The sequence below is a fragment of the Archocentrus centrarchus genome, chromosome 1 (assembly GCF_007364275.1).
Source record: "Archocentrus centrarchus isolate MPI-CPG fArcCen1 chromosome 1, fArcCen1, whole genome shotgun sequence".
In the NCBI taxonomy this organism is placed as follows: Eukaryota; Metazoa; Chordata; class Actinopteri; order Cichliformes; family Cichlidae; genus Archocentrus; species Archocentrus centrarchus.
In genome coordinates, this window is record NC_044346.1 from 10213103 (window position 1) to 10239756 (window position 26654).

General features: G+C 39.8%; 1 protein-coding gene across 4 annotated transcripts in view; it reads left to right on the plus strand.

Annotated features, from left to right (window-relative positions):
* The window catches only part of vav1 (vav guanine nucleotide exchange factor 1), a 31318-nt gene extending 5597 nt beyond the window's left edge, over window positions 1-25721 (plus strand). Inside the window, exons 2-30 of one of the 4 annotated variants that reach the window (XM_030731313.1) lie at window positions 5288-5600; window positions 5870-5965; window positions 6060-6176; window positions 9685-9801; window positions 11714-11772; window positions 12903-12968; window positions 13416-13524; window positions 14125-14220; window positions 14658-14726; window positions 14821-14924; window positions 15011-15110; window positions 15944-16039; window positions 16123-16191; window positions 16943-17029; window positions 17125-17210; window positions 17295-17430; window positions 17525-17634; window positions 19161-19262; window positions 19357-19451; window positions 19559-19581; window positions 19753-19789; window positions 21462-21598; window positions 22401-22487; window positions 22735-22766; window positions 23605-23715; window positions 24492-24579; window positions 24735-24864; window positions 25272-25423; window positions 25517-25721. In XM_030731313.1, the coding sequence (XP_030587173.1) occupies window positions 5879-5965; window positions 6060-6176; window positions 9685-9801; window positions 11714-11772; window positions 12903-12968; window positions 13416-13524; window positions 14125-14220; window positions 14658-14726; window positions 14821-14924; window positions 15011-15110; window positions 15944-16039; window positions 16123-16191; window positions 16943-17029; window positions 17125-17210; window positions 17295-17430; window positions 17525-17634; window positions 19161-19262; window positions 19357-19451; window positions 19559-19581; window positions 19753-19789; window positions 21462-21598; window positions 22401-22487; window positions 22735-22766; window positions 23605-23715; window positions 24492-24579; window positions 24735-24864; window positions 25272-25423; window positions 25517-25570 (2556 nt within the window). In that variant the 5' untranslated portion in view covers window positions 5288-5600; window positions 5870-5878 and the 3' untranslated portion in view covers window positions 25571-25721. Of the gene's footprint in view, window positions 1-5287; window positions 5601-5869; window positions 5966-6059; window positions 6177-6633; window positions 6735-9684; window positions 9802-11713; window positions 11773-12902; window positions 12969-13415; window positions 13525-14124; window positions 14221-14657; window positions 14727-14820; window positions 14925-15010; window positions 15111-15943; window positions 16040-16122; window positions 16192-16942; window positions 17030-17124; window positions 17211-17294; window positions 17431-17524; window positions 17635-19160; window positions 19263-19356; window positions 19452-19558; window positions 19582-19752; window positions 19790-21461; window positions 21599-22400; window positions 22488-22734; window positions 22767-23604; window positions 23716-24491; window positions 24580-24734; window positions 24865-25271; window positions 25424-25516 lie in introns of those variants that run through there. The other 3 variants (XM_030731321.1, XM_030731328.1, XM_030731337.1) reach the window with 3 other exon arrangements.
* The last annotated feature ends 933 nt before the right edge of the window (window positions 25722-26654 follow it).

The following is a 26654-nucleotide window of genomic DNA, read 5'->3' on the forward strand; positions in this document are numbered from 1 at the left end:
GGCACCCTGCGCAAAACAGCAAATCGCAGTGCAGGAATCCTCTTAAACTTTCAGGAGGTGGAGAGCACAGGTAGAGACATGCCATGAGATAGAGGTTTCAGAAAAACAAGAAGGGGGATATTAAATGTTAGGCAGCTGTCAGCATGTCAAGTCAGAGACAGGCATGCATGCACAGTGGTGTGTCTTCCAATCTGTCTGTCTGTTTGTTAAGGTAGCACGTTGGGAGATACAATCTCTGCAGGAAAACTGGTGCTGTGTGTAAGGGTGACACCCAGTGTTGAAGTGAAAAGTGACACAGACCTGACAGTTTTATATGTTAGGGTGCAATATGCTAATCTGAAAGAAAATAATGTCAGTAACTGGGGGCATTAAATTTGTATAAAGTAGATGTTTACTTGGCATAGAGGCACTATGGAGCATTCAGTATTTTTGAAGGTTGATACAGAGGGCTTCTTCTGGTTGCTTCCACTGTCAAATTCTGGGCTGATATAGATGTTTAAACCATGAGCCAATTTATGTTGTTGTGTTTTCTTTGTTATATGTTATTATACGATCATTGTGGTATCATTATATTGCTGCTCAATATTGCGTAATATTGATTTGGCACACTGGTGGCCACTGCCCCCAGTGAACGGCATTCAGCAAGGGCAGTGCTGGCCAATATAGAGCCGGCATAATTGGTGAAAGGCTACCTGCAAGGAAGAAAAGTAAACAGTGCAGGATTAATGTCTTAATGGAACTAGACTGTTAAAGCTGTTTAGCCTCTCAACATAACGGTTTAAAATCCCTGCTGAGCTGGGCGCTTTTCATTAAACCAGTGCGCCTTCCTGTTTCTCTCACTCGCGTGTCTTTCTCTCATCGCAGCTCCACCCAGCGAGGGTGTTTGAGGCACATACATAAGGGAGGATGCACCTGCGTTTCTTTGCTCCAAAGAAGCCTCATCACCTCTTGTTTCTTAAGGGATCGGAAGATCTTCCACGATTGTGGCGCGGCTACTTAGCAAGGCTAAATTACTATGGCAGGTTCTTGTTAGCTTTTGCAAAAGCAGTAGGGAGCATCCTAACAGGAAACATCACAGTCTGTTGTGGTATGTGCACCACCCAAAACTGGAAGGTTTGGGTTAGTAGACGGATGCTGCCAACATTCTGGGCAGTTTTCATCTAAGTGTCAGTGATGTTCAGTGAGGTGAGCCCAAAGAGCCACAATCTGTTCCCATCAGCAGAAGTATGTGCCGCTGTACAGCCAGACTTCAGAGCAGTTTATTTCCTCAGGCCGAAATCCTCTTCCGCGTTTCACTGTGAATAAAAGCCCTATATTTAATGAATAAATTATTTAGTCCTACATAGAGTCACTTCAACTGCAGTCTTGTTTTACAACCTAGTGTTGTACAATTAACATGAATCTTAATTTTTGGGTGAGTGGAGCACAGAGGATGCGAGGAAGCGTGATAAAAGCAAAATGAATTCAACATAATGAGAAGCACCAGCAGTCTGTGGACAGTGAGTCAGAATAGTCAGCCGCTGCTGCTTACATTTTAAGACACCATCGTTAATTTGCATAGCCTGGTTTCAAGGCTTCACTCCACATTCAGACCATTCTCTCCAGCCAGACATGACTTACAAATATAAGGAACGTTTATTTGTTTACCATAATGTCTGTCTAGATTCTCAGTCATCCAGGTCATGGTAAACTTGAGAGCTTGAGAAAAGAAAGCAACTGGACTTCTTTAGGTTTGTGGAGACATTTCACTCTTACATAAGACACAAAGGTTGTTGTTCCATTTGCCATTCTGTTTCTCCCAGGTGGGTGTCTGATCTTCTTTCCTGTGTATCTTTACTGATTTGATGAAGGCTCGACTGGGATAACCACATGCTCTAAAAGCTATTCCTTTTCTTTCCCTTCTGCCTTAGAGGGGATGTTCTTTGCCTGGTGGTGTAGGGTGCTAATCACCCTGAGATTGTGTTCCAGTGGGTGGTGGGAAATATCTGGGACTCTCCACCATTTAGACCTGAAGAAGCCTCTTGGATGAGAGGCGAAACATCTTCACAAACCTAAAGCTAAACCTAATTTCTTTTTTTCTTTTTTTCCTTCCTTTGTTTATCAAGAGATTATACAAAGCTGTTCACATTATATGCATTTTCCATTGCTTACATAGCTTCTCAAACGCTTCTTTTTTAAACATATAAAACACCATACAAATATAAGAACAAAAAAGAAAACAAAAAAAAAACCACAAAAGGAGGGGGGCTTAAAGAAAAAAAGGTATTTGACCTATCCTTTTAGGGTAGAGATTTTAGGTACTCCACAAAGGGTGTCCACTTACGAGTGAATTTTTCTTTACTACCCTTCACTGTTAATACAATTTTTTCTATCTTCAGATATGTTCTTACAGCGTTAAGCCATTGTAATGTAGATGGTGGAATCTGGGATTTCCAGGAAAGTAAGATACATCATCTAGCGAGAAGAGAGCAGAAAGCCAAAAATGGCAATTAGTGGATCACTTTGGATCTGGATTCCAAAAGCTCCTGAGATTACAGAAAAGAAATTGCTCCAGAACTTGCGCAAATTTCGGCAGAAGAAAAACATATGACTTAAGTTGCAGGGTGAAGACTGACATCTGTCACATTGGTCTAAAACTGAAGGGAAGATTTTAGACAAACGAGACTTTGAAAACTGTAAACCTAATTTCTCTAAGCATGAGATCCCAATGTGCTTCAGACCTAGCAACACCCCTGGACAAAAACTGATTCATACCAAGGACAAAACTTCCAAACACAAGATACACAACACTGTGCATGTTGTGCAGTGGAGTTAGGCGTGCTCGGACCTCTATGTAGGAGAAACCAAGCAACCACTCCACAAACACATGACACAACATAGAAGAGCCACCTCAACAGCACAATAGTCAGCTCTACATCTGCACCTAAAGGAGAAAGGGCACTGTTTCGAGGATGCCAATGTTCGCATTTTGGACCGAGATGACAAAAGGTTTAAAAGAAGTGTAAAAGATGTCATCTGTGTCCACTGTGAACACCAGCTATCAATGCAGTCTTGAGATCCCTTCCCAGGCACTTCAACCCCCACTCACACCTTGCCTCAGGTGACCATATTAGGTCACATTGGTAGGTGGGGCAAAGTGGTTTCAGTAGTTTCACCCTTAAGTAATGACCCACCCAAGAAGTACAGTTGCCTCAAGACATTTAAAAATTGTATGACTTCATGGTTCCATCATAGTCACATCATTACCTCCATATGAAATTTAAGATATGTAATAGCTCTGAGGGATGTTCATTTTACCCAGTATCATCCACATCATCTCTTCTGTTTCCTGTGCTCATAGTTTGATGCGTAAACTGAGACTACACCACCTTTGGCAGAAGAAATAGACATGCAGTTCCTGTCCATAAAACCCTGCCTCTCTGCATGCTTGGGTCAAGTGTGTGTCATGCATAATGTTGCTTAACCATCAGTAATACCGTCACTGTAATCCTGTAATTTCAACTTGTGGCCACAGTGGCTGCTGTTCACCAAAGTTTCTGCAGAATTTTCTTGCAAAACAACCCTTCCATAGTTCTTTCTCTTTCTTTTTTTCTCTCCCACCACTAACCTAAACACTTCCTGCCACCTCAGCAGAGATTTGAGTGAAGTTTTATTTTCCAGTTTTAAAAAGAAATATATATTTGAAAAACAATAAAAAACATACCTCTATCACAAAGAAGTAAAAATAAGCCCATAAAAGAAAGATAAACCTCATATTTAAAAACACTGTCAAAAATGTTTATGTGGACCTGTGTAATACTTACTATGTGACAGATTTGTGATCATTTACACAACACTGTATGAAAATTCTGTATGGAGTTTGCAAGTTATCCCTGTGCGTGCATGGGCTCTCACTGGGTACTTTTACTTCCTCCCACAGTTCAAAGGCATGCATGTTAGTGAATCTAAATTCACTGTAAGTGTGAAGCTGTGTGTGAATGGTTGTCTGCCTCTCTGTGTCAGCCCTGACTGACAATCTGTTGACTGTTGTTTGGTGTTTATTGGATTGGATGATTGAAGTCTGAAGAAACAGGACATTTTGGTCATTTAACAATTTATTCATTTAACAAACATGGGCCTCAGGAGCATGTGGAAGAACCATACACAGCCACAACAGGCTGGCACCTCCTCCTCATGCTGGTACACAGCTGTGGGATGACATCCCGTTCCTCAACCAGCATTTGTTGCAAGGCAGTCAATATGGTTACACTGAGCACAGTCATCTTGGAGGACAGAGTTCGGTCCCAGACTGTGGAGATATGGGATCGCCACTGGTTGCAGAATCTCATCTCTATATCTCTCTGCATTGAGATTCAATTATGACAAGCCTGATTGTCAGTAGCTGGGGTATCAGAAGCTCAAAACAAGAGTCAGTGGCAGAATAAGCTGTTCGGCATTAACAGAGAAGATCTGGAAGTTTTTCATGGGCGCAACCCACATCCTCAACTCTGCTGCTCAACCCACAAATGCACTTTCCTCACAAATTTGGCTCCATTTATGGTGAAATAAACAGGCTTTCCAAACGGTATAAGATTTATTGCCAAGAAGCATTATTGCAACAAATCAATAACTAATCCTTATTTTCTGTGCTAAGTTTATATGGGGTTGAGTAAAAGTGCTAAGTACAAGTGCAAGTACTCATATAGATTACAGTTTCCTAAAAAGAAATTGCTTGACTAAAATGCTGCTCTCCACCTTTGTTCAGGCTTAAATGACTGATATCACTAGGCAGTACTTTTGTTGTTTCCAGTGGCACAAAGAGAAACTCATAAAGATTTTGTTAGAGACAGTACATCTGAATGAGTTTTGATTGCAGGGCTTTTCAGCTGTGAATCAGAAAATGTAAACATAACAGTAAAATCACCACTGGGTGCTGTCAGAGTATTTGAGGAGCTGTTTCATTATTCATTAGGCAGCTTGAGGATTTTTCTTTGACAGACAGTGTGTGTCTCTCTGCTTTAGGACAGAATTCACAAATTAAATATGAGCTGTTCAGTATTATATAAATATATTATGTCAGTCTTGAATTTCACAATTTGTTTACGTAAGCTTGGTTCCTGCAGCGTTTTAGTGTTGTGTGTTTAAAACATCCTTATATACAAAAGCCTCTGAGCATATTACTATCAATAGCTTGGATAAGATATAAGTAACAGATGTCTAGATGACTGGAATGATGTTGTTCTGCACATGCATACTTGCTGCTATTTTGTCTGATGTCTTACACACATTTTCACCATTTCTCACACAGGTCTCACTCTTTCTATCAGCTTCTGCAGCAGCAGCTTTGTGTGTGTGTGTGTGTGTGTGTGTGTGTGTATGTGAGTGTGAGAGAGAGAGAGAGAGAGAGAGAGAGAGAGAGAGAGAGAGAGGGTGCGTCAGAGGAAAAAGGAAGTTGCGGGAAAAAAGTTAAAAGCCTTCAACACAGTGCAGCTCTGCAGAACACCCACCACGGAAGAACAACAGAACAAGAGCGCCGAAGTCTGAAGATGAAATAATGAAAGGAAGACAGGGAGGTTAACACCAGACAGAAGACAAAGAAGTGACAGGGGGATCTAGTGAAGGTAAGGGCCGATGGTTAAACGCGTCCCGCAATGGTTTGCATTAATACAGTTCAGTTTTCTGAAACGACTTCGACTTTTTGCATTGAGTTTCAACATTGTTTCATGTTTCACTGAATGATGGGGTGATAGGGATTGCTCAGTGTTTGCTGTGCGCCTTACTGATTTACTACAAATTTGACTCCATATTGATTGAATACCACATCCCTAAGTTCTGTTGTGTGACAGAGGCTCATGCCTGTCTGTGCCTTTGTCCTTCTCTTTTCATTCAGAAAACAAAGATGGAGTTGTGGCGGCAGTGTGCGATATGGTTGATCGACTGCCGAGTTCTTCCTGAGAATCACAGGGTCACTCTGGAAGGTGCACAGGTAAATAGGCTGAGACACACACATATACACCTGTGCATGAATACACAATCCCGTCTCAGTTCCTCAAACTAATTCTGTGTGTGTGCTTTGCCAGGTGTGCGACCTGGCTCAGGCTCTGAGAGATGGCGTGCTGCTCTGCCAGTTGCTCAACAACCTGCTGCCTCAGGCTGTCAACCTGAGAGAGATCAACCTGCGCCCACAGATGTCCCAGGTAAGACACAATGACAGAGACACACACACACACATACACAGACATGTAAACTTTTCCTACTGCATTTCCATAGGCCATTTCTATTGTTAACAAAAAACCCTGGTGCTGTATGATAGGGAAATGCTTCTATCTGTATCTATCTACATCCGGGAGCATGTAGTGATCGGGATACTGATAATGAAGAAGAACAAAGGGGAAACAACTAGATGAGAAAGCAAGTCGAAAGCAAAAATTTAAAAAAAAAACCTCCTAAATTAAATTTTATATTTTCAAAACCTAAATTTGTTGTCATTTAATTCTCTCTTTTTGCGAGGTTTGATCAAGATTTTCCAATATTAAGGCCACAGTCAACACGGAATATGATAAAAATACTTTTACGTACGTTCCCTTTGCTTTGAATATGTCTGATATGTTGTGTAAATGTCTGTTGTTGGCAGTCAAATGAGAAATGATACCACTCTCATGTTTAAAAGCTAGGAAACTATCACCAGCAGCTGGTTAGCTTAGCTTAGCTTAGCATGAGCACAAGAAACGGGCTGGTTAACTGGTAGCAAAAAGGTGAGATTTTCATATTCCACATTTAGTTTTTTGCAGAGATTGCACAAGCTGTATGTAATGTTTTTGAGTTATGATATGTGGTTAAGTGATTTTTTTTTTTTTTTTCTACGCTTAATCACGCAGATTACCTCCCCAGCTTCTCATATTTTCTGCTAGGCTAAACTAACCATCTGTTAGCTCCAGCACACGTTTACCGCACAGACATAAAAGTGTCACTTCTTTTTTCTTTTTTTTTTAATGTAACTCACAAAAAGTCTTGTTGATTCCTGCCTGCATTTCCCCATCTTTTCAAGTTTGTCAAAAGTGGCTCTCACGTTTTTTTGGCAGCGCTCGCAAGCTAACTAGCACATTAGCAGACAGCAGTGAGAATCTGAAGGGACAGAGATAATTGGAAGGGTGGAAAATATGAGATGGAAGCATTAGAAAGACAGAGTAAAAAGTGGCACAACGTCACATGCTTTGCCTTCTCTAGGGAAGTCCTCTGAGTGGACTTACTGCGTGTGGGTGTGCAGTAGTTAATGTCCTTTGACTTATGCATGGGAAACTCTGGGAAATCCTGTGAGGTCAAAAGTGGTTAAGAAACATCCGCTGATTAACAGAAAACCGGAGTCCATTGTGACGTATACACACACACACACACACACACACACACACACACACACACGCACACCTGTTGACATTACACAATTAGAGGATCTTCCCTGTGCTCTTGCAATAAGGATTACTTTAGTACTACAAGAGCAAATACTTGGTTGTGTTTCAATGCGGGCTCCTGTCAGAGCGATGTGATGTGTGCAGCAGTATCAGTCAGAACTAAACATTTCCCCTTTTCTCAAATTAGAGTTCCGCATTTCCCGCTGCTGAACACAGACACAAAGAGAGAGAGAGAGAGCAGGAAGTTATGTAAAGCGGCATATTTCTGACCACCATGTCAGTTGCAGTGTGCACTCTGCTCCGTGTGGTTTGCTCTGTAGCGGCCCTTCGAACTGCTTCTTTTTAGTGGCACACTTTTCAGTTCAGTGCTGTTGATGGTTATGTGGTCCATGGAGTTTATAAAAGTTTACAGTTTGATCCGGTTTGTAAAATAAACTGTACGTGGGATCTGATGTGCTTCTGTTTAAAAGACAATTAAAATCCTTTTCATTTGCAAACAGCATTGTTGGCTTTGATGATATTTATGATAAATTTATGATCTTTCTATTTTCTAAATTTGTTGTCAAGTTTTTAATGAAGTAATTTGTTAAAACTGTAGCTAAAAAATAAAAAGTGTTTTCATTTTGGTTGCTTTTCATTTGTTCCTAAATTATTTTTTATCCATTAAGAGAAATCAGTCCCTTCTTTTTTTTTTTTGATAATAAAGTTTCAGTTTTGATGAATCTGCTTATTAATGTTTCTGTAAAATAATTTGAATTACACATCCTGGACCACAAAATATCTGAGTACAGTGTTAAATGCTGATCACATGTTCCCAGAGCTCATTGTTGCATCATCTGACATCATCAGGTGACTTCTCAGATATCTTATGATTAAACCATCCCATTAAAAAAAAAAATGTTGGCAGCCTTAAAGGAGGTTTTAATGCTCCCCCAATGAAAAATCACCATAAAAACAATTATATAAACCCCCATCAGTTTATGGTGGGGGGTTGTTCAACATAAAAATACAAAAATACATTTTGTCATTTTGTGCCTTAGCTATGTGTGGGAAAAAAAAATCAGGCTCGTGAGCGTAGTCACCACCGCTGAAGACCAGGAAAATCCTGTCGACCTGTTTCACAGCAGCCATTCAGATATGAAATAGATAGGTAAACGCAGGTGTTAAAATGATGTTAATGATGGCTATTTAAGTACAGAGCCTTAATTATGTGATTAGTAATAATTTCAAAATGATTGCTGAGAAATAGGTCTGTTGGATTATAAGCATTCATGCATATTTTTGCAGAGTTTAACTTAATTAATGGATTAAAAACGGGTTGTCCTCATCAGGATCCAGAGTACACTATATGGACAAAGGTATTGGACTACCTGCACATTACATCTACAGGAGTTGCTCAAAAACCCACAAAGCTCCTAGATTACAGTGTTTGTGCTCATGTTAATGCCAGAGGAGGCTCTGCATTTAATGAGTCAGCAGAGCGTTGGTGACGTTTACGAACTATGCACCTCAGTACTCGGCAACGCCGCTTTGTCACCTTACATGGACTGCCACTTTACAGCTGGGTTGCTATGGTTCCTTGTTTGCAATCATACCACTTACCATCGATAACAGAATATCTACAGGAAGGGTTTTCATGAACTGACTTGTTGCCCCAGATAAGCAGAAGAAAATGGATGGATTGCTAGATGACAGTGGCAACTATTACTAACTGTTACTATTACTAACTATTCATACGCAGTACAGTATGTTCAAATTCACTGAGCTCGACCCATTTTTTTTCATAAATGCTTGTGAAGGCAGACTGCATGGCTAGGTGCTTGATGTTCTACACCTGTTCCAGTGGCACTGAAAATACCTGAATTCAAAGATTAAGTCAAAGTCAACTTTATTGTCAATTCTGGAACAGGACCTACACAGGTTGGAAATGCTGTTGTTCTCTGTGTGCAGCTGCAGGGTGTGCAATTAGAATTAATCTAAAATAATATCAAAAGCGAGATATAAGAAAATGAAAATAAATGTATTTATTTAACCTTTATTTTACCAGGTAAAATGTTTGAGAACCAGTTCTCATTTACAAACATGACCTGAGGTATCAAAGTCTAAATATGAATTACACTACATATTAAGGCCTATATACAAGAGGTATGACCCAATCCTTTTGTCCATACAGTGTATGTCTAACTGTGCATGTGAATTCATGGTTATGTTGTTTATATATAGATCGACTGAACTGAATAATTTAAAGCTCCTAAACAAAAGTAATGATTGTGTTTCTCCTTTTTTTTTTTTTTAGTTCTTGTGTTTAAAGAATATCCGGACGTTCCTGGGAGTTTGTCAAGACAAGTTTCAAATGAAAAAGAATGAACTATTTGAAGCCTTTGACCTGTTTGATGTTCGGGACTTTGGAAAGGTATCACCACACAAAAATCCATCATTCAGACATACGCCAGGAGTTATTTTTATTTATTGATTAACTCTGCACAACTTGGGGGCGCTGATATCACTAGCTCACTAGGTTGAGCTGGTGGTCCATATGCCGTAAGGCTACTGCAGAAGCTCGGGTGTGAATCTGCCCCAAGGCCATTTACTGCAGACCTCCCCCCAGCTTTTCTGTCTTTTTGCTACTGTTCTACCACAATAATGACTAAAAAATAAGAACAACTTGTTGTGTCCCCCTTAATGTTTGTTTTTGAAACCAATTCTCCAGGTGATCTTGCATCTTGGAGAATATGTTTTTGAGTATGTTTTTTTTTTTTTTTTTTGGTTATGCTATAAAATAATTTTTGGACTGATCTTTTCTCTCCGTAATGGCTACACAGGGGAGAGAAATTTAACAGCTGAAGTGTCTAACATTAAAATTGTGCACTCGTACCTTAGTCATTACGGCAATAGTGTGAAACATGAAGCATAAAGCTCTTAATGGCTTACTGCAGCTTGCAGACACCCACAAACAGGAAGTAGCTTGGTGATCATCTAATTTGAAGTGTCAGAGCAAAGGCATTGAAGGCAGTACTCCAAAGTTCTCTTTCACTTTCTATGCAGTGCAGCGATTTACAGAAGAGTGGATTTGAAATGAGCATTTTTTTGTCTGTGCAGACTAAGACGTGCTCAAAATGAGTCATCAGGAGATTTTACGGGGGGTGGGGGTGGGGGGTGATTAACTTTACTGTGTGTGTTACTCTCACTAAGCTTCTCACTTTGCTTCTTCCAGTCAGCCACCCATAACAATTAAATACAGAAAACATGGGTGCGGTGGAAGATCCTTTATGCAAGTAAATGTCCTACATTCAATATTTTTATAAAACCTGTTCAAAGAGATATGTTATTATAATGTATTGCTTTATTAAACTGCTAACACTTACCCATCAGAGTGTGAGAGCTACTTTGCTGTTATAGTAGAGCTCTATAATTACTTTTTATACGGCTCAGTCCGGTGGTTTGCAGCCATCATCTGAAGACTGCAGACTAGAAATTTATCTCAGGTGGAACTGCTAACAACTTAAGGAACCCAGATCTAAGCGCTTTAGGATTATAGTGGTGCTTATGATGAAAGAAAGGGCCAGAACAGTTCTTTTAACTACTGCTCTACCAGAAAGCTAATTAGTGTTTTCTATTGAATTCTCTGCTAATAAGATTGGAGTTTGAATTAGTTCAGTGAAAAGTTGTTTCTTTTTCACAGGAGTTCTCAGAACCACAGACTTTCACTTCTTGTTGCGTCTTTACCCTTTTTTTTCTGTGTTGAATGAAAGCAGAAATCAGACTGAAAAGTGCTGACTGAGAAATGTATTCCTTAATTTGGACAGTGTGTCTTTTTTTTTTTTTTAAATAACCAGAAGTGGTGAAAGCATTGAAAGGCGAGTTTCAACTGAAACAAAAGTAAAATGGCAGCATGTAGATAGAAAACAGTGCTGAATAGTGAAAAAAACATGTCAAAGGAGCTCAAATGTGTGGCAGTAAACTAACCCTTATTTTCTTGGTTATATCCGAGTTATAAACCATTAAAACCATATTAAAGCTCTCAGAAACATGTTGTCTTTATCAGAAAGAACATTCACTTTCATCTGGACCACCGTGTGACGTCTATTTGAGTTTGTTTCTGATCTCATGTCTCATGAAATTGATTATCATCGCTCACCCATCATGATACTGCTCTTTTTACCCAAGCTGTCAACCAGAATGAGAGTGAAACTAGGTCAAAGGAGAATAATTTGGCATTCACATTCAAAGTGTGAAACGGTTTTACATTTTCCCTGCCACCGTGTTTCCTCACTCTGTACAAGATTAGTAATTGTAATCTGCACTTCCTTGTGTCTCTGTGAAAGGTCATAGATACTTTGTCCATCCTGTCTCATTCACCCATCGCTGTACAAAGAGGGTTACAGTAAGTACATTCCTGCCTCTGTAATTAATCCATTTAAGATTAAAGGGGCCTGTTATGCTCACTGTGAACTCCATGTCCTCATTCTTAGGCTCACTGTTCAAAATAATGCTTCGTTATCTTAAACTGAGCCTTGATGCAGCCCTCAGTTCGTGCTCTGCCTGAGACGAGCTGTTTTCACTCCGCTCCCTTTAAGACAACTTTCTTCCAATAAACTGATTCTCACAAACAGCCCAAGCTGAGGGCATCAAATTAAGGATATGCTTTCTCTGTGACATCATTCAGAGCCAAAAGTAGCAAAGAAACTGGAGGACAAATGGCATAATAGGTCCCCTTTAAATGTAATTGTAAAGAGTGCCATCTTTGTGCCAACATTGTGTAAATCATTATCTGCTATCTGTTGTAGTCTAAACCATTTATTATGTGTCTGTTTACTTTCTTGAAATATTTGGGGCTCACAGAAATCACATGGATGATTTTGATGTTGACAGAAAGCAACTGGACACAATAGACTGGCAGAGGAGGCAGAAATGACTGGTTTAATCACAGTCAGCCTTATTGGATACATAAATGCAGTCTATGGAAATTATTGAGTTTTAAATAACTAGTCTTAAGTGGTTTATTGCACAAGCATGAAAATATAACATCATGCTACCACTTGTGGATGTGAAACTGCTTACTTTCGATTTTTTTTTTTTAATTGGTTTGTGATCCTACCATTCTAAAAGTGACGATCTGAAGGATATTCATCCAATAAAAACTGGTTATATGGACCAGAGACTTTTTTTTTCTTTTGTTTTTTTTTTTCTCTCTGAAAGTTGGTGTAGTAGATAACAGCACTTCCTCACTGCCAGATAAGACTTTGTTGTCTCTTAACTTGAAAAAACTTTTGCAGAAGTTTTATTTTAAGTTTTGCAACTTAAGTGGCATTTAATCTGCATGTTTTGAACATAAATTTTCAAATTTATTCCATTATAGTTTAGCATGCCGGTTTATTAGGAAGGCATCACAACAGTGAAAGAGTTTTATGCTTCAGCCTGCAGCCCAGATTCATATCTAATTACTCGCATGAGTTTTATTGTCATTCTCACTCTGCTTTTTCTGCTTTACCATGCTCACGTTCCCTCCAATAGGCCTTTTCCTTTAGAGGGATGCCTTGCAGATGATGAAATCTACAGCGGCCTGTCTGACCAGATAGAGTAAGCCTTTTTCTCCATAATGTTTAAATGGTAACTTCAAGGAAGGAGAGAGAGATTGTTTTGAATAGCTATCTATTTATGATCCTTTAAAAAAAAAAAAAATCATAACAAAAAAATTTATATTTTTGCATCACTCCAAACTGGAAGGGCTATATGTTTAAAAGAAAAGCACTTGTGTGTTATTTCACTTTTATGTAACACTGTTGATATTGAATGCACCTGCAGTGATATTCCAGGTAGCTGAAAATAATTGAATTGAACTGAGTCTTGTCAGGACATTTTGACTCAGAATTGAATCAAATGGGGAGATTTGATGCAACGTGCTTTATTGCAAGTGGAGAAATATTGTATTCCAGCAGGTGTACAGGTGTAGCTGTGTGTGAGTCTTTAGAGTTAGTCATAGACAGATGATAACAGTGAGTACTTTGTGTGTTTTATGTGTATTAGTGATACAGTGGATGAAGATGATGACTTGTACGACTTTGTGGAGGACGAGGAGAACGAAGGAGATGAGATCTACGAAGACTTGATGAGGACAAATGAACCGCCTGAAACTGTGAGTGGCCTAAAACCTATAACACAAGGAATTCATTTGCAACCTGCAGGACTTGCAGGTCCTCAAATAAAGTTCTTCAGCACTTTAGAAAGGTCTAAAATCTGGGTTCTAGTTTGTTCTTCATCACCTCAGGAGAGGCTGTGACTCAGGAGGTAGACCACTCCACATGTAGAAGACTTTTAATCAGCTGCTTTCTATCAGTTTTGACTCGTGACACCTTTAAACAGCAGCTTTTTTTTAGAGACTTTTAGTTCAAATTATTCAGTAAGAAAACACAAATATGAAGAAGTCTGAAATATTTGGTAAAAGTTTGTGTAGTAGGAATATGTTTTCTTGGTCTTTCCAATCTTGTTAATATTAAGACCCCTTTTAATTTTTGCAAATCTTTGTGGATCAAGAGGGGAAAAAAATGCCTTACTGCTAAAATGCTCTTAAAATATTTGACTTTGATTGGAGGTGATTAAACTGCCGTATTAATATTTAATTAACTACTGTCACTTTAAAACTGTATCCCATTTCTTATGTATAAGGCAAGTACAACGAGCCAACTTAAATTAGAAGTTAAATGAAAAAAAAAAACAATTCTTTTGTGCTTGTTAGCAGCAAAAGATCGGTGTGGACAAGAGAGAGTGCTGCCTGCAGGAGATCAGACAGACGGAAGAGAAATACTCAGAAACACTGCAATCTATACTACAGGTGTGCACACGCCCACAGTCTCATAAGAAGAAGATCAACACATTCATATAACAGTAAAACACCACTCAGGACTCATGATGATGATGACAGGACATCAGAGGCCGCCTTAGAAAACATGATGGAGATGTGGGAGCAGGGAAAATAAAATCTGAATCTTGTAAATTTACCAGAAAAAAAAAAAAAACTTGGATACTTCTGAAATTTTAATATCATAAATTTGTGAGGGGGGGGGGATTACAAGAAAAAAACAGCTTTTTTCCCCAAAGTAACCACATCACTTTTTTATACCCCGATCCCACAGCTCTGTATTTATTTATGTTGTACCTCCAATGCCTTAATTCTCATCATATATCACACACACACACACACACACACAGAGGTATAGAAAACTCATGCACAAAAAATAAAAATTACAACCATCTTTCCTCTTTTTGCAGCACTTTATGAAGCCTCTTCAAAAGTTTCTCCAGCAACAAGACATTGAAAGTATCTTCATCAACGTAGAGGTAGAGAAGGAGACCATCTGCACACCTGTATTATATACACATGTAGCTTTGTGTAATAGCTTTGTTTACATATTTTTTGTGTGTGTGTCTGCAGGAATTGGCTGACACCCATTCTGCACTGCTAGAAGAAGTTCAGAACTCTATTCTAAATAATGGAGCCAGGAATCTCTTCCAGGTGTTTCTGAACTACAAGGAGAGGTATACAGGCACACAAAGGCACACAGAGCCTTTCTGTTATAAATGAATATATGCAGTATATATTTTCATTTCTCATCTCTCCCCAGGCTGTTACTGTACGGTCGTTACTGCAGTCAGGTGGAAGCAGCGACCAAACACCTTGACAAGCTTTCAAATATGAGGGAGGATATCAGGATGAAACTGGAGGTGAGGAGGACACACACACACACACACACACACTCCATCACTCTGTTTTTTTAGGATGGATCACTGTGAACTTTAGTGCTGATGGTCTTTCCCTGTAGCAGTATAAACAGGTCAAAGTTTTCTGTGTTCTACAGGAGCAGTTTTATTTGACTGATATCTAAAATTTAGTTTATAACTTTACTTATTTTCACAAATTGATGAATCCAAAACAAGTAGAGCTTAATGTATTTTAATTATTCTTATTGATTTCACAACTTTATGGAAGTTTATTTGATCGTCATCTCTTCTCTCAAACCAACAACGGCTGTTTGATACTAATTCTAAAATATCAACTAAGGATTAAATCAACAACAAAAAAATATTGATATAAAGGTAAAAAAAAACACACATCTCCATTTTTTGACATAACCTGTCAGACTGTGTTTCCAAGAAGACTAACACCATATGATTTTAATGTAATCGATTTTTTTTGTTCAATGTTTCACTTCAGTAAAAGTCTAAAAAATGACATTTTACACAAAGTACGCTGCTGGACTTTAAATATGATTTTACCCACTGCACTTCCATCCAATTTTTTTTAAATTCTTTTTAATACATATATGGCTCCAATTCCATGTGAGAGATAAGTCACTGATCTTAGCTTTTTATATTAGCAGCTAAAATCAAAAATTGAATATTAGATGAATAAAACTTATTTTGTCATTGCAAGAATAGTCTTTATTTATCAGAATGCATGTACTAATTGCAAATGAATGACCTTTCTATCGTTATTGTGCAATGATCCTTCTATGATTTGCTTCAGACGTTGACTACCTTCTCTTTCTCTCTCTCAGGAGTGTTCAAAGAGAGCAAATAGTGGGCGTTTTTCTCTTCGAGATTTACTCATGGTCCCCATGCAGCGAGTCCTCAAATATCATCTGCTATTACAGGTCTGTGTTTATACTCATACTTGGTATGTACATTGTTTTCTAGTTAGTCTTATCCAGCAGCTGCGGTTTGCTTTTGTCTGCAGGAGCTGGTAAAACACACCACGGACTCGACAGACAAGGAGAACCTGCGAACAGCTCTGGATGCCATGAGAGTAAGTGTGTATTTCTCTGTGTGTTACTTAAATGTATGATGTTTGTTTAGATTCTCAGTCATCCAGGTCATGATAGTCTCAAGCTTGAAAAAAAGGCTCTTGACAGGACAAGTCTCAGCTGTGCATCTGCACTTAAAGGATAAAGGACACTCTTTGGAGGATGCCAATGTTCACATTTTGGACCGAGATGACAGATTGTTTGAAAGAGGAGTTAAAGAAGCATCTATGTCCACTGTGAACAACCATCGCTGAACAGAGGTGTCAGCTGTCAGCGACCTACAATGCAGTCTTGAGATCCCTTCCAAGGCGCCTCAACCCCACACTCGCACCTTTCTTCAGGTGACCTCAATAGGTCACATTGTAGGATGGGGCAAAGTCTGATGGTGGTTTCACCCAAAACCCCTGGTGATAATGACCCACGCCTTTTTTCACACCTTGGCTCATGTGATGACGCACAAGATTAATAGTGGATCAACAACCACCCCCAAAGGGGACGACCCCCACTAGGGTTTAAATACCTGGGACTCTCCATCTTTTGGTTTTGGAACTGAAGAAGGTTCTTGGAAAAGAATTGAAAAAAATTTAAAGATGTCCAGTCGCCTTTTTCATGCTCATTTAAATGATATTTAACCCTTGTGTTTGTGTGTGTTTGTGTGTGTTTGTGTGTGTTTGTGTGTTTGTGTGTGTGTGTGTGTGTGTGTGTGTGTGTGTGTGTGTGTGTGTGTGTGTGTGTGTGTGTGTGTGTTTCCAGGACCTGGCACAAAGTGTGAATGAGGTGAAACGAGACAATGAGATCATCAAACAAATCACCACATTTCAGCTGTCCATAGAAAACATGGTGAGGTTACATTTTTCATTTTTAATCAGTGTCTCTTTGGTTATTTGTTTTTCTTCTCTGGTCACCCCCCCCCTCTCTCTCTTCTCCTTTTGTAGACTCAGTCTCTAGCTCTCTACGGTCGCCCCAAGATTGACGGAGAGCTGAAGATCTCCAGCACAGAGAAAAAATCTAAACAGGACAGGTGTGTTCAGCTGACGTACGTCTGTTTTTGATGTGACAAACTGTTGTTTGACCTTGTGTTTGTGTGTGCTCTGCTGTTTGCCAGGTATGCGTTCCTCTTCGATAAAGCCGTGTTTATTTGTAAGAAGAAGAGCGGAGAGACTTTTGAGCTGAAGGACATCATTGAGCTCCAGCACTACCAGATCCGAGATGAAACCACAGGAGAGAAGGACAATAAAAAGGTCTCCACAGCCGCACTGAGGCACCTGTTACACAAGATAATATTGCCATAATTCATCGATAAGACTGACAGGGTGTGTTTCTGTGTGTGAACAGTGGTCCTATTTGTTCCTCTTGCTGGATTGCTACGGGAGGTGTGGCTATGATTTATTCTTCAAAACCAGAGAACTGAAGAAAAAATGGCTGGAACAGTTTGAGATGGCTCTGTGAGTATTAAACACACAAACACGTGGAAGTAAGATAAGAAATGATGATGACGATGATGATGGTGACATTAATACTTTATTTTTCCCACAATGGGGAAATTCCGTGTAGCAGCAGTAAAGGTAGAGCACAGAGCACAAACAAAACTGAGATATAATAAATAAAAATAGAAAGTAGAAGAGTTAAAGTAGAAATTAGAATGACAATAAAAATCAGTATAAATAATATGCACACAATGGAATACCAAATATAGCATATTTCACCCGTTTATTGCACTAAATAAATACCTAACCTATTTAAAATGAAGTGTACTGCACAGTGCTTGTAATAGCAGTGGTGAACACAGTAGACTGGTTCTATTTCTGGGAGCAGTGCTGGTTAAAAAGTCTGACTGCTGCAGGGAGAAAAGGGCTGCGACAGCACTCCTCAAACATTTTGGGTGCAGCAGCCTATCAGCGATGGAGCTCCTCAAAGCTGTCACAGAGTCATGTGACAGAGGACAGAGCTGCCCTTCTTGTTGAGCCCATTGAGTCTCTTCCTGTCAGCAGCCGTACTACTGCCCAGCATCCAGCAGACCACACACAGTGTGCTTGTGCCTACCAAAAACCACCGCCAGCTCTTTGGTTTTTCCTGCATTGATCTCGGGGTGGTTCCTTTGGTACCAGTCTGAGAATCCCTGCATCAGCTCTCTGTATTCCTTGTAATCCCTGTCATGTATGCGGATGGCAAGTGGGTGAATGGTACTGTAGGAGAAGTGAGCGGTGTGACACACTGTGGACGGTTAGTGACGTGGTCCAGGATCCAGGATGCAAGGTGGTGGCCAACTCCGGTGTTTTCCAGTGTAGGCTGGATTGTGTTGAAAGCACTGGAGAAATGAAAGAAAAATGATTCTCACAGTGCTTCCAGGCTTCTCTGAGTGAGAAGGAGCTCGCTGCAGGAGGAAAATGACCACATCATACCACTGAGCACCAAACAGCAGTCAGACAGTTATAGTAGAACATTTGGCAGCTAAAGTGCCAGAAGCTTAAAAAGTCGATTACTCTACATATTGGCCAACCAGTCAAAAACAGTTAGCTCTTTGCTAACATGTTCGCTAAGCACCTTAAAATGTTAGCTAACATGGGCTGTACATGGCCAGAAAATCAATTATGCAAGTTTTAGGTAGCTAATTGCTTTTTTGTACCAAATATTTAATTATTTCAATAGATCCATGACGAATGTTTGCATTGCAGAACATACCAAGTGAGAAGCGGAACTGAATGAAGTTAGATACGGAGAAGTTTAATTTCACGGATTTGTGTTGCTGATTGCACATCCTCAGTTTCGTAAATCGACCTGCTTTGCAATCCCACTGCACTAGTGTGACCGCTTTTCTCATCTCTCTAAACAGAAGGCATCTGTTTGGTGCCATGATATGTACATTTGCCAAAATGAAAGTAACAAAGTATCCACCACTGAAACTCAGCTGTTTGAATTCTTACTTCCCCCCAGCTGGGGTTAAAAAAAAAGTTTCACTTTATGGTTGCAGGTCAAATATGTGTCCTGAGAACTCCACAGCGAATAACCATGACTTCCAGATGCACTGTTTTGAGGAAACCACCTCCTGCAAAGCGTGCTCAATGTTGTTGAGGTACTTGGCTATTTCTCGGCTTCTCTCAGTTAGCTCCAACTTATAAAAACAAAAATCTTCTCTAAGGTAAAATCTCCTAATGTGTCATCTGCAGAGGGATATTTTTCCAGGGCTATCGCTGCACTCGCTGCAAGATGGCAGCGCATAAAGAGTGTTTAGGCCGAGTACCTGCCTGTGGACGAAACTCAGGTCTGTATACGTACATACGTATGTGTGTGTGTGTGTGTGTGTTTATAGGCTGCTTCTAATTAGCCTAATTATCATTTCTCATTTTGGTTCTGCTCTTAAATTCACAGATCATTCAGTTTCTACTAAAAAGGTATGTCTGTGTGGTATATTTCACGCTGTAAATTTCCAGCAGAAGTGGCGGATAGGGCCGTGCTGGAATTTTTATTCTCACTTCATGTACATGTCAGTTTTATTGGAGTTCTCTTATACTTCTGTGAAATGATAAAACTTTGCTCCACCTTTTTGTTTTTTGTTCCTTCAGAATAAAGCTCACAGATCCACCGGTCACGCCAGCACTGGTAAGAAATTCATGATAAAATCAGCTCATAAAGCCTAAGACTCTCTGTCATCAGCTTTAATCTCACTGTGATTTTCTTTTTACCCAGTCATACCCGTACCCCATTAAGTTGGACAGCTGCGGCTTCAGCCAGAAGCTGTCCAACTTAGAAATTTCTCTTCTATTTATAACAGAATTCACCATAAATAATTCAGACCCTTATCCATCATATTATCACCACGTGTTCCCGTTCTGGGAAGTGCTGCATCTAATTTTAACCTTTTTTTTCTCCTTGAGTATATGATTGTATTTTATTATGATATATTTTGTGCAGGACAGTGATTTAACTGCAAAATGATTGGCGCTTGGCAACCTTGCTTTTATATAGGAATATAAACAGAGTGCAACCAGTTGAATGTCAAACAAATTGTGGTCATTGGCGCAGCCACAAAAGGGTCTTCTTATTTCAGTCTGCAGTGATGATTAGTATGAGACGGTATGCTTCTTACATGTGCATAAGTGAAAAGCATAAAGTGGGAAGAACAGCAACAAAAGCCCAGTACAGAGCAGAGCAGGCATGTAAGACAACAGACATGACACTGATTAATTCATACACAGAATGAAAAAGAGTGGGGCAGAGGTTGGGTTGCAAAGTGGTTTGCTGATGCACAGCAACTGCAGGATTCCTTTTATGAGGTTTTCTAGCTGAGTCATCAATTGAGGTGAACTGACATAAAGATCAGCTGATCTTCTGGAAATAAGCCTGTTTGATTCATTTTCTCTCACACTGATAATCTTTTGGTCATCTTTTTGCTGCTTGCCCAACAGAAGCATCTTTCCCTTATTTACCGGGGGTGGGGGTGTCACCACAGCAGATAGCTCCACATATTTAATTTGTTAGATTTTTATGCCGGATGCGCTGCCTGATGCAACCTCAAAGACATTCATGTTTGTAATGTAATGTCTCAGCTGTATGATTGCGTAAAAGCCCACGAGGTGGCCAACGGACTTTCAGGTTCCATTTCACATAATATTTTAACAGTCATGACTGAACAATGACTCATCGTACATAATGAGTGGAATAAAAGCAACCCTCTGGGTAATGTTTTCATTCTTACTGTTTATGTTTTCTCAATCAGAGCTCAATATCTGGCTGTATCTCCCTCTAAGTTCTGCCTAGAAACATTATAGCAAGCGATGTAACTTCATTGGTCAAACATCTCAGTATATCCCCCACCCCCACCCCTCGTATTTATTCAAGTTGCATAAACGGTCTGGTATAAATGAGGATAGTTCACTTATGTCTGAACAAAGATGTTTTTTTCTCCTCGTTCCTTTTATTTCTTTACTTGCTCTTATTGATTCAGCCATCAGTTTAATACTTGCAGCGAATAATAACTGGTTCTCACACTCTCCTTTTTTGAAGTAGAAAATATCAGAACAACAGCCATTAACTGGTTTATGGGTGTTTGTGGACTATTTTCAACCAATTTATGAATGTTGAGGGAACCCAAAAAACAAAAGCATGTGGTACTGGAATCCCAGTTTTACTTTATCTAAATGGAGCATCATTTGCTTTGCACTGATTCAGTCTTGAGTTTTATCCAGTTTAGTTTGTCTAGGAGCACCTGCGTTATGTTGAAGATCATCTTCCACATATCACGACATCTCCTCTTTCTCCTGTTTGTCGCCAGGCTATCCTAAGATGGAGGTAAATCAGGAGTATTATGGCATGCCGCCGCCTCCCGTGGGCTTCGGCCAGCCACTTCACCTCTCCAGAGGTGACATCATTGAGCTGACCCGCGCTGAGGCTGAACTGCCCTGGTGGGAGGTAGGCCTGAACTCATTGTGCATTCAGTAAGCTGAGGAAGGGGAGGAGGGTCACGCATTATTATTTTTATATATTTTTTTTTTTTTTTTGAGTATTCAAGGCTCGTTTCCTGTGGTTAATGTGTAGGTGTGAGAGGCTTTTTCCTTTTTTCAGTCTCTTTTGACATTTTCCTCTCTGCGTCTCATTCTCTGTCTTCCACTTCCTCCCTCACGCCAAACCTGCACCTGTGTCTGTGCGCAGTCTGCCGTGTGATTCTATCACCAGGTTTTTGATTCGGAAAATAAACACAATCTTTTGGCAGAGTTCCACGTAGCTGCTTCGGTTTCGCGGTTTTGCTGCTGTTCCCGCTGGCTCGCTGTGGCACAGATTACTTTTCACTGAAAGCTTCATTCATGAGAATCCATGAACTGAAGATAGGTTTGAACTGCTCACTCAATCAGTACTGTATAAATTCTCAATGCAGCCGCTGTGCTTTTATCCATCACCACTTTGATGGTGAAATACTTCCCACAGTTTTCATTTATTCAAACCATTTTTTTCTTAATAGTTATCAAAATAAATACATAAAAAACAGATTCACAAATCTGATGTCAGGCAGCTCTTTCATGCTTCGCGGTACTTCCTCAATAAACCCCTGCACACAGTTTTTTGATGTGTGTATTACCTCAGATTGCTATCTTTTATATATGAGAAGATTGTTTTAGAGTTGGGGTTGATTGATTGATTGATTGATTGATTTTACACTTCGGTGGCTGATTGGTTGACTCAGCGTGACCATATTATCTGTTATTTTGTCACTTAGGGAAAAAATCTGACTACTGGTCTAATGGGATGGTTCCCTTGCCAAAAGGTTCAGCCCTACGTCTCTGTGAGTACAATCCAGCAGCCAGTAAGCACCCTACCCTTTCATTTTGAAAACAAAGCAATATTTTCAAATATGTTTATTTTCCCAGAAAGGTATGAGCTCAGAACAGTAAATGAGTAACTGACTAAATTCAGCACAGTCCAGTGGGTTTTTTTTGTCTTGCACCATTCCTGTAGTATAACAAACATCAGTATCAGGAAGTGAAGAATTGTTACCGCCACAACCACAGCCTTTTTATATGTAACGTTTGTATGATCTCACACCTTTCCAGAGGCCAACCCAAGACCTGTCTAGCTTCAACTGGTGAGTATTGACAGGAGCAGAGCTGAATCACCGAGCCTCTGCTAACCCTGGTTAACCATGGTCTGATTGGTTACTGTATTGCAGTCCTTTGCAAAACTCAGTGGGAAACACCACATAGCTGACACAGAGAATAATATTAGTGGATAGGCACAAAAGCAGAACACGATACTGAAAATTAGAGGCGTTTTAAATAGCAGTGTTTGGAACATATTGTAAAACTGTGAAACTGATGGGATGTATCAACTCACATCATGCTGATGTGTGAAATAACCTTCAGTTATTGTATGTATAGTTGTTATTCTTTGCCCCTGGGCTCATGTTAATGATGATGACAATGATGTTCTGTTGTGAGAGCCCTCAAAGTAGTGATTAAAAACAGCTTTTTAATCACAGTATTGTCCTCATGAAGGACAGTATGAGACAGTATGTGTGATGTTAGAAAATCTCTCCCTTTGGTGACACCTGGTGGTAGTGTTAAGTATGGCATTGTTGACTGCAAAACAAACGCAACTGATTATGTTCACCCAGAAAAAAAAAAGGCTTTGTGTTATCAGAATAATTTTCATTGGCACTGATCTTGGGTGCCCTCCATGAAATTATTGTGAATGCACAGTTTCTTTGTAACAACATTCATATTTGAAGAACTATCATGGCCATAATTTTCACAGTAGGCCAAATAATCCTGCCAAATGTATTGAACTGACTGAGGTTGTGTTTGATCACATGTAATTTGGTCAATGTCATTTGTCTCGTGCGTGTTGTCAAAAACTGTTATTTCTGATTGCAGAGGTTACGATAATCACAAAAACAAACGCTCTGGTTCTCTCTGTGATTCAAGGTTCGCAGGAAACATGGACCGCGCCGCCGCCAAAAACCTGTTAATGTCCCGGTCCGATGGTACCTTCCTCGTGCGGCAGAAAGATGGAGGAGAGTTTGCTATCAGCATTAAGTAAGACACGTCTCAGTTAAAGCTCTGTTTGATTATGGGACAGTTTTCAGCTTTCTGTGGATTGAAGATGACCAAATTACAAGCAGTGAGTTTGTGAGCTGAGCTGCATTGTTACAGGATAGGCTCATATTTCTGCATGTCTGTCCTAAAACAATAACAAAGAATGGTTTTCCGTGTTTTTCCCAAAGGTAGCTGAGTAGGCAGACACCATCCTCACTAGCCTCTGATACAAACCCACTCATTTTGTTCTATAAGAAACCTGAAATATGACAGAAACCGCTCAGTTCAGAAAAGAGCTGCAAGGCTTTGTAGGCTAGGAGGCTTTCAGGGGGTAAAAAGTTCAAGCATCTCCTTTGGCTCTGAGAACTTGTGAATTAACATCAATCTGCAATTTTATGCACCAAAAGGTTAATTTTAATTCATTTATCTTACAAAAATTGATCAGGAAATCTTGTAAAGTAAACTTCCACTTAAAAAAAAAGGTTAGTTATTCATAAAACAGTTTGGAAATTTAAAGCTGCTTAACAAACACGTGTAATGTGTAACTGCAGTAAACGAAGTATCATTTCCTCGCAAAACTGGGTAAACAATCCTGAACTAACAAAGCATGAATGCACGATCAGTGTTTAATTTGCAAACACACAAAATCCAAATTCATCTTTGCAGAAGTGAAAAATTCTCTGTTCTGTCTTTTGAGAGTTGCTGCTGTGTTCATCATTCAGCACAGTAAAATTCCCAAACGGTGCCTTTTAATATTAACCTCCCTCTGCTCTCAGGTTCAGCATGGACATCAGACACATTAGGATCACCTCTAGTGAAGGTCTCTTCCGCATCAATGACAAGAAGGCATTCAAGGGTTTAATAGTAAGTTACGCACAGTCACAGTGTGGCACAGAGCAAAAGAAACCAAAGCAAGGACTAAACATTGCCTGACCTCAGCTTCTCCTCTCTAACCACATCTAACATCTCTCTCATGTTTCTCACCCTCTCTTTCTCCTCCTGCCCCTGTCTCATGTTAGGAGATGATTCAATATTACCAGCAGAACTCATTGAAAGAGTACTTTAAGGATCTGGACACCACACTTTCTGTACCTTACAAACAACCAGAGCAAAGCAACTCCTTCAACAACACGCCCCATTCCACACCAGGTACAGAAGATCTCCATCACCTCCTACAGTCCTCAATGTGATCACCAAAGTCATCCTCTGTGAGCTGCAAATGTCTGTACAAAATGACAGAGCAACCCACCTCCTAGTTGTGGAAATGCAGAGCACTACTGTCATTCATGGAGCTGTGATATTCATGTTATCATGTTTACTTATTTTGTACAGAAGCAGGGGTCTAGGAATGACTTTATGATAACCGCATATGCTGTTTTTTGCCATCTCCAGTCTTTACTGTCAGTTAACATCTCCTGTAACTCTGTATTTAACATGATGATATAAGAACGGTGGCGATACTCTCATCAAACTCTCCGCAAGGAATGGAGTAAGATCATTTCCCCAAACTGTTCCTTTAAGCTTTTCCATGCTGCAATGTGGGATCTGTCTCACAGGGTGCAGCATGAGGAGCTTCGGCATTGCAAGGGCCAGGTACGACTTCTCAGCCAGGGACCGCTCCGAGCTGTCACTGCGGGAAGGAGACACCATCAAGATCATCTCCAAGAAGGGTCACAGTGGCTGGTGGAAAGGAGAGGTGTACGGCCGGGTGAGAACATGCGAACATCAACACATACATAAATAAATAAATAAATATATTTGGAGGCTTCTTGTTTGACCTGCAATCCTCCTGTGTTTCCAGGTGGGGCTATTTCCAGCCAACTATGTGGAGGAGGATTACTCTGACTACTGCTGATGTGCCTCTGGATGTGATGTGTATACTCATTCTGTGTGTGTAGGGATTTATGTGAGGGACTAGATTAGCCCACATGCATGAGTGTGGTTTTATGTATGAAAGAGATGCTGGTAGGTTCTGAGTGAGTTCATGAGTGACTAAGTGATGTGAATAAAACCTCTGTTGAGCTGACCTGATGGTGTCTCGTTTACGTATGGATGTTAACAGCATCACATTTACAGTTTACAACACCACCTCTGCAGCAGGATTCTAGATTTATTATTTTTTAACCTGAAGTTTCGGTTGGTTATGAAATTAAAAAGCTTAAATAGACTTCACTTGAGTCACGTACATCCTATATGCAGCAGATTGCCCATTACCAAAGCAGCAAATGTGACTGCTTACGTTGCTTCCACTTAAAGCTAACCGACAGGAAACCCAGGAGGCCAAGAGCATCAGTAGCCTACTGAACATAAGCTGAAAGCCAGTCGAAGTACTGAGGTTGACAAGTAGATGTTTAGTGGTTGAAACTGGTGTTTAGTGATGTTCAGCCAGTGTGGAGGACGGTGCATAAAACCAGCCTCTACAGACTGTGTCCAAACATGAAAAGAAGCCAGCATGTCACAATCTGTTTCCAATATTGTCTGGAACAAGTAAGCAGCAGGTTTGACTTGGTCAGGACCTGTACAGTGAGGACACAGTGCAGACTGTGACACATGCAGCCGGAGTGCCATAAGTCAACAGAGTGCAGCAGGAGTTTAATATATTTTAATATAATATATAGTAAATATATTTCAACAAACTTTCCACAAAAAAAAAAAGCAGAAAAAAATTGAGTGTAGTGTGAAATCATTAAAGACCAGACCACGGGCCAGCAGCCAATCAGATGAGGTGCACAAACTAATAAATAGGTTCATGTGGATTAGGTTGTGTTTTTTTTAATAATTTCTGTTTGTGTACTGTTTTGTATTGTGAGTTTGATGCCACTTAATTTATGCAGAAAAACTAAAGACCAGGATAGCTGATAGTGTCTTCACTCCTTATTTACATGCATGGCACTAACTGCTGTTTATTTTATTAATATTACAGATTATTTTAGGCTTTG